Source organism: Hordeum vulgare, chromosome 3H (assembly GCF_904849725.1).
Source record: "Hordeum vulgare subsp. vulgare chromosome 3H, MorexV3_pseudomolecules_assembly, whole genome shotgun sequence".
Lineage (NCBI taxonomy): Eukaryota > Viridiplantae > Streptophyta > Magnoliopsida > Poales > Poaceae > Hordeum > Hordeum vulgare.
The window spans coordinates 227476573-227489772 of record NC_058520.1 but is presented as its reverse complement, the minus strand read 5'-3'; the positions used below and the strand labels follow the sequence as shown (position 1 = coordinate 227489772).

The window sequence follows — 13200 nt, the reverse complement described above, 5'->3', positions numbered from 1 at the left end:
TGATCTGAGTTCAATAAAAGCTTTCTTTATCAAAATAAATAAATGTGATGACTAGTGGCCTTCAAGATTCTGTGAATTATTCTTCAGATGGCTGCATTATGATTTAATATGTGATGAAGTTCAGTTCCCAATGGCTTATTGCACCATCCCCTCTTCCAGACAAATGAAAGCTTGTTCCCTTGTGAACTTTCAGAAGACACACTATCATGTGTCAAGGATGCAGTTGACGTGGCTGTCAAAGAATGGGGAGAAAAGTCATTACCTGAGCTAGAAGCTGAAGAGCGTCTCTCCTACTCATGTGAAAAGGTAGGCCTTTTGAAGTTATCACAAAATTTTGTATGCTCTTTTAGGAGATATTTGGGTTACTTCAGTATCGATCATGAAATGATTATTTCACACATATTTTTAGTTGAGTAAAGTAGAAGTGTTAAAATATGTGTCAAATATGTGTACAAGTTGTGCAACAGAGTTTGGACTTACAATTAGCAGAGGGTTAGGTGGAGGATTAGGTGTTCGAGTCGAACAGGTGTAACCCGGACCTATTATATAAGGGCACCGCGATTGAGAACAACCAGTTTCATGATGGCTCCGCTGCCACCCCCTAGCTCCGCTCCGCGCTGCCTAGCCCTTCCCAAACCAACCGCCGGCGCCGCCCCTTGCCGGCAGCCCCACCTCCCAGCCCCCTCCCCAGCCCGCCCGACCATCGGCCATGGGGACTCCCGACACTGACCTTGTCAATCGCTGAATGATCCTCTCCGGCGAGCGTTGGCTCAGCTCGGGGAGCGAGTCTTCGACGCGCTCGTACAAAGATGTCGCCTGCACCTCCCGCCCCCCGCCACGCCGTCGGCTGTGGCTGCTCCTGGACGCGCCACACCTCCGGCCCACCAGCCTGCAAGGGACCGCCTTGGTCCTCGCTCCAAAGGTTCATCGTGTCTCGGGCGGCGCCGTGCTTGACGCCGACGGCTTCCAACAACCACGGCACATGAATCGACACCACTGCCCGCGGTAGGTCAATACCCCCAGCCCGCCGCCGCACCGCCGTCGTAGCCTGTCGCCTGAGGAGATTGTTCGGTTGTGCTGTCGCTGCTTCGACCATCGCCACCGGGTGCGTGACTGAACCAACGACGTCCGGTGCAGGCGTTGTCTCACCTCTGGCCATGACTTGTGCGACTGCGACACCCGACACGATGACAACGCGCGACTGCCTTGCGACCCCACGGACCGCGTTGGCCAAGCCCGCCACGGCTTCAGCACGCCAACAACCTGCTCCTCCGCCACCCCTGCCCTCCCTCTGATAGCCCATGCTCGGACGCACTTCGACGAGCCCGTGCGGGTCATCATCGCGCAGTCCATGGAGATGGATCAGGATGAGCTTGTTCTGGCCCGCGCGATGGTTGCTTCCATAACCGGCAACAAACCGCAGGTGACCACAGACGAGGTCGCCGAGCTGCTCCTCAGTTCTCTCGACTTGGCCGTGTCGGAATCGGGGCTCTGTAGACCCAAGAAAAGGTTCAAACTCTGGGGTGCGCTCGCTCCCCTACCCTGCTCTACCTCTCAACTTCACGGCGACCCTTCAGAGGCAAGAGCTAAGGAAGACGAACTAGGACACGCCCAACAGTTTACCTAGGTTCAGGTCACCTTGTGGTGTAAAACCCTACTCTTGCTTGAATGGATTGCTCGAGGTTCTTTCCCTAGTTCAACACCTTGAGCCTTGGACCCCCTTCTACAGGGGCTGGGTCTCTCTTTTATGCTGGCCTTGGTCCTCTTCCCCGAAAACACACTTGGCGGGAAGGGCAGCCACAACGACCGTTTTGATAGGGGACAGGACTGCAGCTCGCCCTGACAAAGATGGTCTTAGCCTGCAAAAGCCCTTCTTCATGACGCGTTGGTGGGCTCGGTGGTGACCTCTGTCCTGCCGAGCCCTAGCCTTAGCCCTTTTCCACTGATCGGGAAACCTTTGGGGGGTTGCTTTGGGAACCCACAACTGGCTTGGCTCCCTTAACACCAAAAGAGGGAAGGCCTCTCTGTCCGTACCCGCTGGCACCGTCCCTGGTACCGCGCAGCGTGGCTCACGTCATCCACGTGAGAAGGTTGGACCGCGCGACCCTGGCGGGTCGCCCACGGTAAGTCCGCTCCTCTGGGGGGAGGATCATCAGGAGGCGCCTCCTCCCCATGAGCCTTGCGTGAGACGTCCTGGGAAGAACCACACGATCGGTCCCTCACGAGTAAAGGTCCTCATGAGGGTCGAACCCCTGGGCCTCAGCGGGGGCGTCCCGAGGCCCGCAGCACGCACTGCGCCCTAGGTCGCAGGCAGGCAGGCCTGGGTACCCCCGGTCCCAGAACCCGACAGTAGCCCCTGAGCCCGCGGCGTTTACGGCCCAGCAATCTGGGGCAAGACGGTGTGGGCTCTTACCGCCTGCGGGCCAGGCCCAACGCGTGGCGCGCGGCGGGACGCGGGGCACCCCGCCTTGTCACGGTGCTTTGGTATCCACCCCGGCTGACATAAAGCAGGCACGCGGGGTGGTGTTGTCAGTACTCTCTTCCACGCCATCCCCATCTTTCTGCAACTTCCTCCTCCGCACAAGGACGCACTAGATCTAATTTTTGAGCGAGTTGCCTTATTGCCTCCTTCGCGTCTTCGGTTAACGGATGGTGCCCGCCGGTAAGAAAGGGAAGGCTGCGGCGCCCGTCGTGAGTGCCGTCGCCGCGGGGCCTGCTCTCATGCCTTCCCGCGTCTCCAAGGCGGAGGACCTTGGCCCGACGCTCCCGTTCGTGGCCGGTGACACGAACGAGTGGGGAGCGACTGCCATCTGGCCTGGCTCAGCGGCGCCGAGCAGCCTGGTGAAGACTGCTTACCCCTTCTTCCTCCATAGCATTTACGCCGGGCTGGTCCCGCCGTTCTTCGACCTCTTCTACGCCATCCTCTCCCACTACCAGATTCAGGCTCTGCACTTTCAGCCCAACTCTGTCTTCCTCCTGGCCATCTTCGCTTTTTACTGCGAGGCCTGCGTGGGCGTGAGGCCCTCGGTGGTGCTCGTCGCCACTTCTTCAACCTGCGGTTCACTGCCCAGGGCCAGCACCCACCTGGCTGGGATGAAGGTTGAGGGCTATCGGAACCATTGGGTCTTCATGGACGCGCGCTGGGAGAGCCCGCTCCTGGCGACTCCCTTGAGCCCGCCCAAGCAGATCCCTGAGTGGAGCGACAAGAAGCTCGCCGGCCCGAGGGCGGGTTCCTCCGTCAACTGCCCCTATGGGGCCTGCCGACGTGAGCGAGGGTCTTTCTGCTCCTTTTTTCTAGAGTAAAATTACCCAAGAATCAATTTTCCATTCACCAGTACATTCCGTTTTGTTTCCCATCCTACCAGTTCGAATAGCCGGTTTCCTCCCCTTCCGCTCAAGCTAAAGGTTCTAGGCTACGGCTTCCGGTTCCGTATTTCGATTCGTCTTCGGATAGCATTAGAAAATCCCCGAGCTGTTCCAACCACTGCTGGATGTGATTCCAAGAGCCGAACGAGAATGAATACCACACAGAAGAGTCAAGACCGGGCTCCCTAATGGAATGTTTAACCGATCCATTCCGGATCGATCGAATTGGTACGGAAGTTGTAACATGGTGTGGAAGTTCTGTTTCCTTGCCTTGTCAAGCATTTATCTGACACTCTATCTATACTAGCAAGGTACGACCGCGGTCAGATGTATGAGTGAAAAGTGCAGGGTCATGCTCACTAGAAGAGAAACTAGCAGCTTGAACCACAGAGCTGAACCGCTCAAACCAAGCACGAGGTGGTTGCTTTTTTCCCAAACCAAGCACAGGGTCCTGGAGCGAATCGCCTTCCTCGCGGAGGCCCGTCTGACGGTGGTGATGATTATCAAGGAGTTCTTGGGGCATCGCATCACGCCGCTCCGGGCAAGCTCGCGCCCCTTGTGGGAGCTTGCCGACAGTGGAGATCCGATGCGCCTGCACGTCAGCGGCCTGACGTCAGACGAGCTGGATGGGGTCTTGGGGGCTCTGCTTGGTCCCTGCCTGGAGGACCTCCCGCGGGCCATGCCGCCGCTGTATGCCCGCGACGACATGGAGGGGATGGCCGTGGAAATGCTTGCCTTCGACGAGTGGGGGCTCGTCGGGCTGCACAAGGACTCCCCCCTCACGATCTTGTCCTCAGGCGAAGACAGCAGCCACCAAGACTCGGAGGCGATGGAAGGGGACGAAGACGCCCGCCGGATTCCGCTGCGCAACCTCCATCCGTCCTTACACAACCTTGGGGACGCTGTTGTTGCGGACGAGCGGCGCCGGGCGACCCCCCTAAGCCCGCGGCCTCAAGGGACAGAGCGGGGCTGGGCCCCGCGACGATCAAGGCGTTGGGGGCGTGAGCCCCCGATGACGGTGCTGCGCCTCCCTCGTCGGCGGCCGTGCCTCCCCCGGGGGCCCCTCAGGCTCCCAGGGAGGAGGGAGCCCGGGATGAGCTCGCCGGGGACCGCATCGAACGCCCCTCCGATGGCGACGGGGGGCGCGCGAGGGTGGCAAAGATGCGCCACCCGCCGTCGAGAAGAAAAGGAAGTGGGCCGCCGGGGACAAGAAGTACCTTAGCCCATCGTCATGCCATTTATCCGCGATTAATTTGCTTAGGCCGTCTCTCCTCCTGTCCAGGCTCCTTGGCGGCGGCGAGGAAAAGAGGAAGAAGGCCGCCGCTGGGGCGAAGGTGACGCAGGTCTTAAGGCTGCCTTCATCCCTTGGTAGGGGTATCAGCGGGCGCGGAGGTAGCCCGCACAAGTCGGGTGCCGTGCTCGAGTGCACAGGCGCTGTTGCACCTTCGGGTGTCTCCACCATACGTCGAGGAGACGCGATCGTCGAAGCCGCGGCGGTCCAGCCCCCGGCGCCAACTGTCGGGGCCGCGATCTTCGCCGGGGCCACAAAGGCGGGGGATGTGGTCCTCGCAAGCGCGCCGCGGACACCCGGACCGGGGAGGGACCCAGAGCCCCCAGCGCCCCTTGCGGAGGGTGTCGAGGCCGCTCTAGTTGCTGCAGCGGGTAGCGTCGGGGCGACAACACCTTCGGAGGCCTTCGCCCTGACGGGCCCGGACGCCTTGCTCCGGCGCGGGGCTCTGACCGACGCCTTGGGCCTGCTCCCCCGTCTCGAGGCGGATTTCTGAGACGCCGAGGCGCGTCTAGCCGCGGAGCGCGAGAGGTTGGCCACGGGGTGGCGCCAACTCAATGTCTCTGTGAAGGAAGTCAGAGGTGAGGCCGAGGCCGTGCGCGTAGAGGGCCGGCGGGAGGCCGCCGAGGCAAAGGCTGCCTGCGCGAGCGCCCTTGCTGAGAAGGAAGCGCTCACCAGGCGCTGCGAAGAGGCAGAGGCTGGCTTGAAGGCGTTTCAGGAGGCCACCAAAGCCCGCGAGGCGAAGCTAGCCAACCGCGACTCCGAGCTAGAGAGGGCGACAGCCGAGCAGGTCGTGGAGCGCGGGCGCTTGGAGGTGCTCGAGCGCGAGGTTGCTGAGGCTCGGGACACCCACACGAAGCAAGTCACCGAGGCCAACGCCGAGCTGACCGCCCGGGAAGAGGAGGCCCGGGCTGGGGTCGACGAGAAGGCGGCAGGGGTCTCTGCTGCGCTTTCTTCTCTGGATCTCAGGGCCCGCTAGGCTCTGAGCTCCATCTGTAGGTTGGGGCGGGGCTTGAGGCTCCCCTCGTTCCTCAGGACGCCGGTTATGCCGAGTTTTCTTCCGAGCTCGTGAAGGAGCTCGAGGGCGCGACCAAGAAGGTGGACAACATCCTGGAGGAAGAGTGTCGCGACCTTTTCTCCATGGCCGCGACCCACGTCTTCAGCCATCTCCTCCTTCGCGATCCCCACTTCAAGTTCGAAGGGGTGATGGGCCCTGGCCTGAGGAGTCCCGCGGCGACTTGGTGACCTCCTTGGAGGGCCACGTGCGTATGCTGCTCGAGAAGTTCTCTTGCGACGACGACGAGGAGTCCGGTGAGGAGCCCCCTGCCTTACCCTGAAACAGATTATCCTTGCCTCGAGGAGGCGTCAGGCATCACCCTTTATTGTAGGAACAACTTAAATTCTGTTATAACTGCTGGTGATTTGTAATGTCTTTCTCTGTGCTAGGTTTTTCTCTTACTTGTTTTTGTGCTCTGCGTCGGCAGGGCCCAACCCTGCGTGTATCTCAGCCGCCACTGGATTACCAGGGGGTATGAGGCTACAGGGCCAGTGAAGGATCTCGTGGCCAACTCATGGTTCTGGCACATGGATAGCAAGCTTCCACGCATCCCTATCCATGGCTAGTTCTTTGGTGATGCTCGAATCCTTCAGTTCTCTCTTTACGTACTCTCCCCATGTCAAGTTTGGTCTACCCCGACCTCTTTTGACATTATCAACACGCTTTAGCCGTCCGCTATGCACTGGGGCTTCTGGAGGCCTGCGCTGAATATGCCCAAACCATCTCAGACGATGTTGGACAAGCTTCTCTTCAGTCGACGCTATCCCAATTATCTCGTATATCATCATTCCGGATTCGGTCCTTCCTTGTGTGGCACACATCCATCTCAACATGCGCATCTCCGCCACACCTAATTGTTGCACATGTTGCCTTTTAGTCGGCCAACACTCAGCGCCATACAACATTGCGGGTTGAACAGCCGTCCTATAAAACTTGCTTTTAGCTTTTGTGGCACTCTCTTGTCACAGAGAATGCCAGAAGCTTTGCGCTACTTCATCCATCCGGCTTTAATTCGATGGTTCATATTTTCATCGATATCTCCATCATTCTGCAACATTCACCCCATATATCAAAAGGTGTCCTTCTGAGGCACCACCTGCCCATCAAAGGCTAACATCCTCCTCTTCCTCGTCCTATTAAGTCTAAAACCTTTTGATTCCAAGGTTTGTCTCCATAACTCCAACTTCCTGTTGACCATCGTCCGACTATCATCGATTATAACCACATCGTCCGCAAAGAGCATACACCATGGGATATCTCCTTGTATATCCCTTGTGACCTCATTCATCACCAAGGCAAAAAAGATAAGGGCTCAAAGCTGACCCCTGATGCAGTCCTATCTTAATCGGGAAGTCATCAGTGTTGCCATCACTTGTTCGAACACTTGTCACAACATTATCGTGCATGTCCTTGATGATGGTAATATACTTTGCTGGGACTTTGTATTTCTTCGAGGCCCACCACATAACATTCCGCGGTATCTTATCATAGGCCTTCTCCAAGTCAATGAACACCATATGCAGGTCCTTCTTTTGCTTCCTATATCTCTCCATAAGTTGTCATACCAAGAAAATGGCTTCCATGGTCGACCTCCCAGGCATGAAGCCAAACTGATTATTGGTCACGCTTGTCATTCTTCTTAAGCGGTGCTCGATGACTCTCTTCCATAGCTTCATTGTATGGCTCATCAGTTTAATTCCACGGTAATTAGTACAACTCTAAACATCCCCCTTGTTCTTGAAGATTGGTACTAATATACTTCGTCTCCATTCTTCTGGTATCTTGTTTGCCTCAAAAATGAGGTTGAAAAGTTTGGTTAGCCATACTATCGCTATGTTCCCAAGGTCTCTCCACGCCTCAATGGGGATACAATCAGGGCCCATCGCCTTGCCTCCTTTCATCCTCTTTAAAGCCTCCTTGACCCCCGACTCCTGGATTCGCCGCACAAAACGCCTGCTAGTATCATCAAAGGAGTCTTCCAGTTCAACGGTAGAGCTCTCACTCTACCCATTAAACAACTTGTCAAAGTACTCCCGCCATCTATGCTTAATGTCCTCATTCTTCACCAGGAGTTGATCTGCTTCGTCCTTCATGCACTTGATTTGGTCAACATCCCTCGTCTTCTCTCGGATCTTGGCCATCTTATAGATGTCCCTTTCGCCTTCCTTCGTGTCTAACCGCTGGTAGAGGTCCACATACGCCTGACCCCTTGCTTCACTCACAACTCGCTTTGCGGCCTTCTTTGCCACCTTATACTTTTCTATGTTGTTTGCACTCCTATCCAAATATAGGCGTCTGAAACAATCTTTCTTTTCCTTAATTGCCTTCTGTACATCATCGTTACACCACCAGGTATCTTTAGCTTCTCTTCTACTTCCCCTAGACACTCGAAACTCCTTGAGGCCACCGTACGGATGCAAGTCGCCATCTTCATCCACATGTTGTTTGCATCACCTCCTCCCTCCCAAGGCCCCTCCTTAATGGCCCTCTCCTTGAAAGCCCGAGCTACCTCCTCCTTGAGCTTCCACCACTTTGTTCTAGCGACTTTGGCATGCTTGTCCCACTGGACACGAATCCAAAAGCGGAAGTCATTAACTAGAACCTTAGGCTGAGGAACAACACTCTCTCCAGGTATCACCTTACAGTCTACGCACGCACGTCTGTCTTCTTTTCTCGAGAGGATGAAATCAATCTTTAAAGAGGGTGTTAGCTACGATCATGTCGTCGGCTAGCGCAAAGCTTAAAACATCTTCTCCTTAATTCTTGATGCCATATCCAAATCCCCCATGCACCCCTTTAAAACCTGTGTTAGACGTGCCCACGTGGCCATTGAGGTCTCCACCTATGAAGAGTCTCTCGCCAATCGGTACACTCCTAACTATGTCCTCCAGGCCTTCCCAGACTCCCTCTTGGTGTTCTAATTGTGACCTACTTGCGGGGCATACGCGCTGATAACGTTGAGAACTAAGTCCCTAACTACCAACTTGACCAGGATAATCTGGTCCCCACGTATCTTGACGACTACCACTCAATTCTTGAGGCTTTTGCTGATCAAGATGTCTACTCCATTTCTGTTTGCAACCATCCCCGTGTACCACAGCTTGAAGCCGGTACCCTTCACCTCCTTCGCCTTCTGTCCCCTCCATTTGGTCTCTTGAATGCAAAGGATATCAACTCCTCTTCTCTACCCCCTGAATCTTACTTGTTAGAGACCCTACGTTCCATCTACCTAAGCGAATCCTCCTAGGCTCAGCTAGCTTCCTTACCCTTCGCACTCGTCGAGTCAAATGCGAAGACCCTTGCTCATTTTCCACTACACCCGGACGCTGATGTAGCACGCCACTAAGGATGCGACGACCCGATCCTCGCTCACTTGCCACCGTATCCATATCACGATACGGCGCGCCACCTGGGGGTGACGGCCCGGCCCTTGCCCGTTTGACACCACACCCGGGATCTGATGTGGCGCGTCGCTGAGAGGGTTACGCCCAATGAAAATGTTTTGGGTTTCATCTCCATAAGATTGGCTGAGTTTTGACGTTGGCTCGCCAAGCCTATCACAACCCTCCTTCTTTACCCGAGTTTGGGACCGGCTATGTTGAGACAACATAGGCGGAGTTTGGGAACACAAAACAAAAGCGCCGAAGAACTTAATTTTCATGGGAGCATTGACTATATTGGAGAAAAATATGGAACTACAGTTGCTGGAGGAGTCATGTGAAGTCAAGGGAGTGGTGGCTTCGAGATAGCGAGGTAATATTCGCCATGGTGGAGTGTTAAAATATGTGTCGAATATTATGTGTATGAGTTGTACTACAATTGGATTTGTATTGAGCAGAGGGTTAGATGTTTGAGTTGAACACGTGTAACGCGGGTCTATTATGTAAGGGCACCGCGGGGTAGCTAAATAGACTAGACATAAGTTGATAGGCTAGATAGAGATCACGGGAGGGACGGTCCGACACCCATGGCAGGGGTGGCTGGACCGGCTGTGGCGCATTGGTCGGAGCGCTGTCTGACGGCCTCGGCATGCTTATCATCGACTGTATCATATGATTTGGTACATGGGGAGGAGCGCCTGTAGTCATGCCTCGGGGATGTAGCCATGTTGGTGAATCTTAGTTAACAAATCTTGGTGTCGTGCTCGTGCTTGTGTGATTGCTTGTCCTCGAAGGATCGATGTACGCCTCAAATTACGTATCGCTTGAAAATCTGGCATTATGGGTCAGTTCTTTTGGTGGCTTGTTTGGGCTTCTAGAATAAGCTGCCCCGAGCCAATTTCTTTTTAGAAGCCTGCTAGTCAAATCTTAATTAGTAGGCTTCTAAAAGAATAAATTTGGTTGGGCTTGTAGAATAAGCTGGAATAGGGCCAGCAAAAGAACTGGCCCTATATTATTAATTGGTTGATACATAGCAGTACCGAAGCAGTTCATTCAAATCCAAAAATGTGATAATTGTTTTTTTTTTGTAATTCTATCTTGAGTGCCTTGTGGTTATTACTACATCCGTCCGGAATTACTTGTCGCTCAAACGGATGTATCTTGCACTAATTCCGGACGGAGGGATTAGTTACCAGTACTGTTATAACAAAGCAGTTTGATTCCTCAGTTAGTAGCTGGTTGTTCCCCACAGGCTTACTGGATTTCTTTCTGGGGAATCGATATTCATATGATCAACCAATTTATTATCAGCAAGATGAGTTGATTACTTCAAACTACCCTCATGGTGGATTTAAATCGTGGCTTGGTTAATATTTTATGATATGACTCAGTTTTTTTTCTTACACACTACCTGAAAGCTAGGTACTCCCTCCGTTCCTAAATATAGGTCTTTTTAGAGATTTCACTACGGACTACATACGGATGTATATAGATATACTTTAGAATGAGATTTACTCATTTTACTCCGTAAGTAGTCTGTAGTGGGATCTCTAAAAAGACTTGCATTTAGGAACGGAGGGAGTAGTTTTTTTGTCTTTTTTTCTTAGTTTTTGTTCTTAGAATTTGTGTACCTACCACTAACCATTTGTAACCGCCCACACACTTGCACTGTTTGAGCCTGTAAAGTTGTATATCAGCCTGTAAAGTTGTATATCACCATCAGAAACTGCTATTCTGATCTCTGGATATTCTGTTAAGACCCCCCTCCACAGGCATAGGAATCCAGACTCACCTATGCTTTTTTACATGTCAGGGACCGACACGTGATGAAGTAATTGCAACTCTGAGAACCGCATTCATGAAGATAGTAGATGAATTTAAGATTTACACAGAGGAGGAAAAGAAGAAGGTTTGCACATAGAAAGGACATTTTATTAGTTTATCTTTGCTGTTGAAGACCATCGTGATGAACTGATTATGGCATCATTGTAATTTATTCAGGTCATTGCGACAGGTGGGCTTCATGTGGTAGGAACTGAACGACATGAATCCCGCAGAATTGACAATCAAGTATTCCCTCAGTTTCAGAATAGATGCCTTTTCAGCCTCTCCAGTTTTTTTTTCAAAATACTTGTCATTCTACACTTCCGATGTAGTTTTAGTTATTTATTCCTATTTTTCCTTCATCAGTGACATGATAAAAAATATCTAAATACTCATATGCCGGCTTGCACTTCCCTATTTTTGTAATTCCCCTGCCTGCTGTGACTGTTTGAACTCTTCCATAATTTTTAATGCACTTGCATGGAACATCCATTTCTACTTTAGCAATCAAAGATCTCATACTCCAAAACTGTCAGAACTTTACTGCCTTTGGAGGATAAAGAGATGTGGCAACATTGACATTTTACTCAAACCCTTAATCCTTGAGCCAAACTCTAAAAGAAAACCGATTCTGAAATGGAGGGAGTACTGTTCAAGGTATTTTCATTAGTATGCAAAAGTTGGCTTTCCTCAAAATGAATATATACAAAAGTCGGCTTTCCGCAAAGAAAATCCGAAAATTGACCTTGCAGCCTTCCGCAAATCCGAAATGGAGGGAGTACCCATTCAAGCTATTGTCATCAATACGCAAAATTCGGTTTCCTGCCAAAAGAAATGCATGCCAAAGATCGGCCATATAGTCTTACAAAAATCATATGAGATGGAGTACTATGATTTTTGGAGACTTGTCATGATTTTGGAGTCTTTACGATCGTGATAATTTTTGGGAATGGATGGAGTTCTATGTTTTTTTGGCTTCTCGTCATGATTTTGTAGTCCCATCTGTGCCAAGTTTTGGGTGCAATAAATGTTGGAGTCTCCGTCTGTGCATAGATTGCAATACTATGTTGTCATGTGCAAATGGAGTGATGTAGTGTTTCTTGGGATTACTCTTTTATTTCAAAGATGTGAAGCATCATAACACATGTTTCACATGATGTTGAGTTTCAGAAAAATCGTAGCCATCAAAGAGTTTTGACAAGTAATGCATATTATCCTACATCAACATAAATTTGTCCTTGTTAGGGATATTTTTTCAGAATAAATAGTACTAAAATTATTGGTAGTTGAGCAAGTAGCAGGCCAGCTATTTTCTTGCTTGAATTGCATTAGAGGATTAGTGAGGGAGTAATAATTGTAATAACGAGTTAACTAAGGTAATTCAATATTCTTTTGGCCATCAAATATGGTCAACATGCAATGACGGGCTTGACTCTAGTATGAACCATTAGATTTAGCTAGTACAACAAAAAAAAAGATCATTTGGGGTTAACTTCGCAAAGAACAGATCTGTTAGGAATAAGCTACTTGTATTCCCATGAGGCCATAGGCCGGTATATATACATGTACAGGTGGTGGACTATATGCAGGAAACCCCTTAATATATTGGGATAAATACCAAAGGATTCATGACTTATATTATAACTCTAACACCCCCCTCAAACTCATGGTGGATGAATAACACTGAGTTTGGAGAGATAAAAGCCATGTTGTGCTCTAGTCTGGGCCTTCGTCAGGAAATCCGCCAACTGTAACTCGGAAGGCACATACTGAAGAGCAATAACCTGATCCTGCACAACAGCGCGCACATAGAAAGCATCAACGCCAATATGCTTGGTGAGCTCATGCTTCACAGGGTCGCGCGCAATGCTAATAGCACCTGTACTGTCAGATAAGAGCAGGGTGTAGTGACAGAAACACCAAAATCCTGAAGTAACCACCGTAACCAAGTCACCTCTGCCGTCAAAAGAGCCATCGCTCGCAACTCAGCCTCTGCACTCGAACGGGAAACTGAATTATGTTTCTTCGTCTTCCAGGCAATGAGAGAACCACCAAGAAAACATAGTAAGCAGAAAGTGAATGGCGATATGAAGGATCATTAGCCCACGTAGCATCTGAATAGGCCTGAAGCTGTAAAGAACTGGAGCGAGGAAAGAATAGATGGTGAGAGATCGTGCCCCGAAGATATCGGAGAACACGGAGGAGATGACTATAGTGAACCGATGTGGGAGCAGAGACGAACTGACTCGGAATATGAACCGGATAAGAGATATCCGGACAAGTGA

The 13200-nt window shown here is 51.6% G+C and overlaps 1 protein-coding gene across 4 annotated transcripts in view; it reads left to right on the top strand.

Annotated features, from left to right (window-relative positions):
• The window catches only part of LOC123443566 (protein translocase subunit SECA1, chloroplastic), a 71508-nt gene that overhangs the window by 29701 nt on the left and 28607 nt on the right, over positions 1–13200 (top strand). For all 4 annotated transcript variants that reach the window (XM_045119993.1, XM_045119994.1, XM_045119995.1 and 1 more), the window contains exons 11-13: positions 160–306; positions 10905–11000; positions 11093–11161. In XM_045119993.1, coding sequence (XP_044975928.1) covers positions 160–306; positions 10905–11000; positions 11093–11161 — 312 coding nt within the window. The remainder of the gene's footprint in view (positions 1–159; positions 307–10904; positions 11001–11092; positions 11162–13200) is intronic.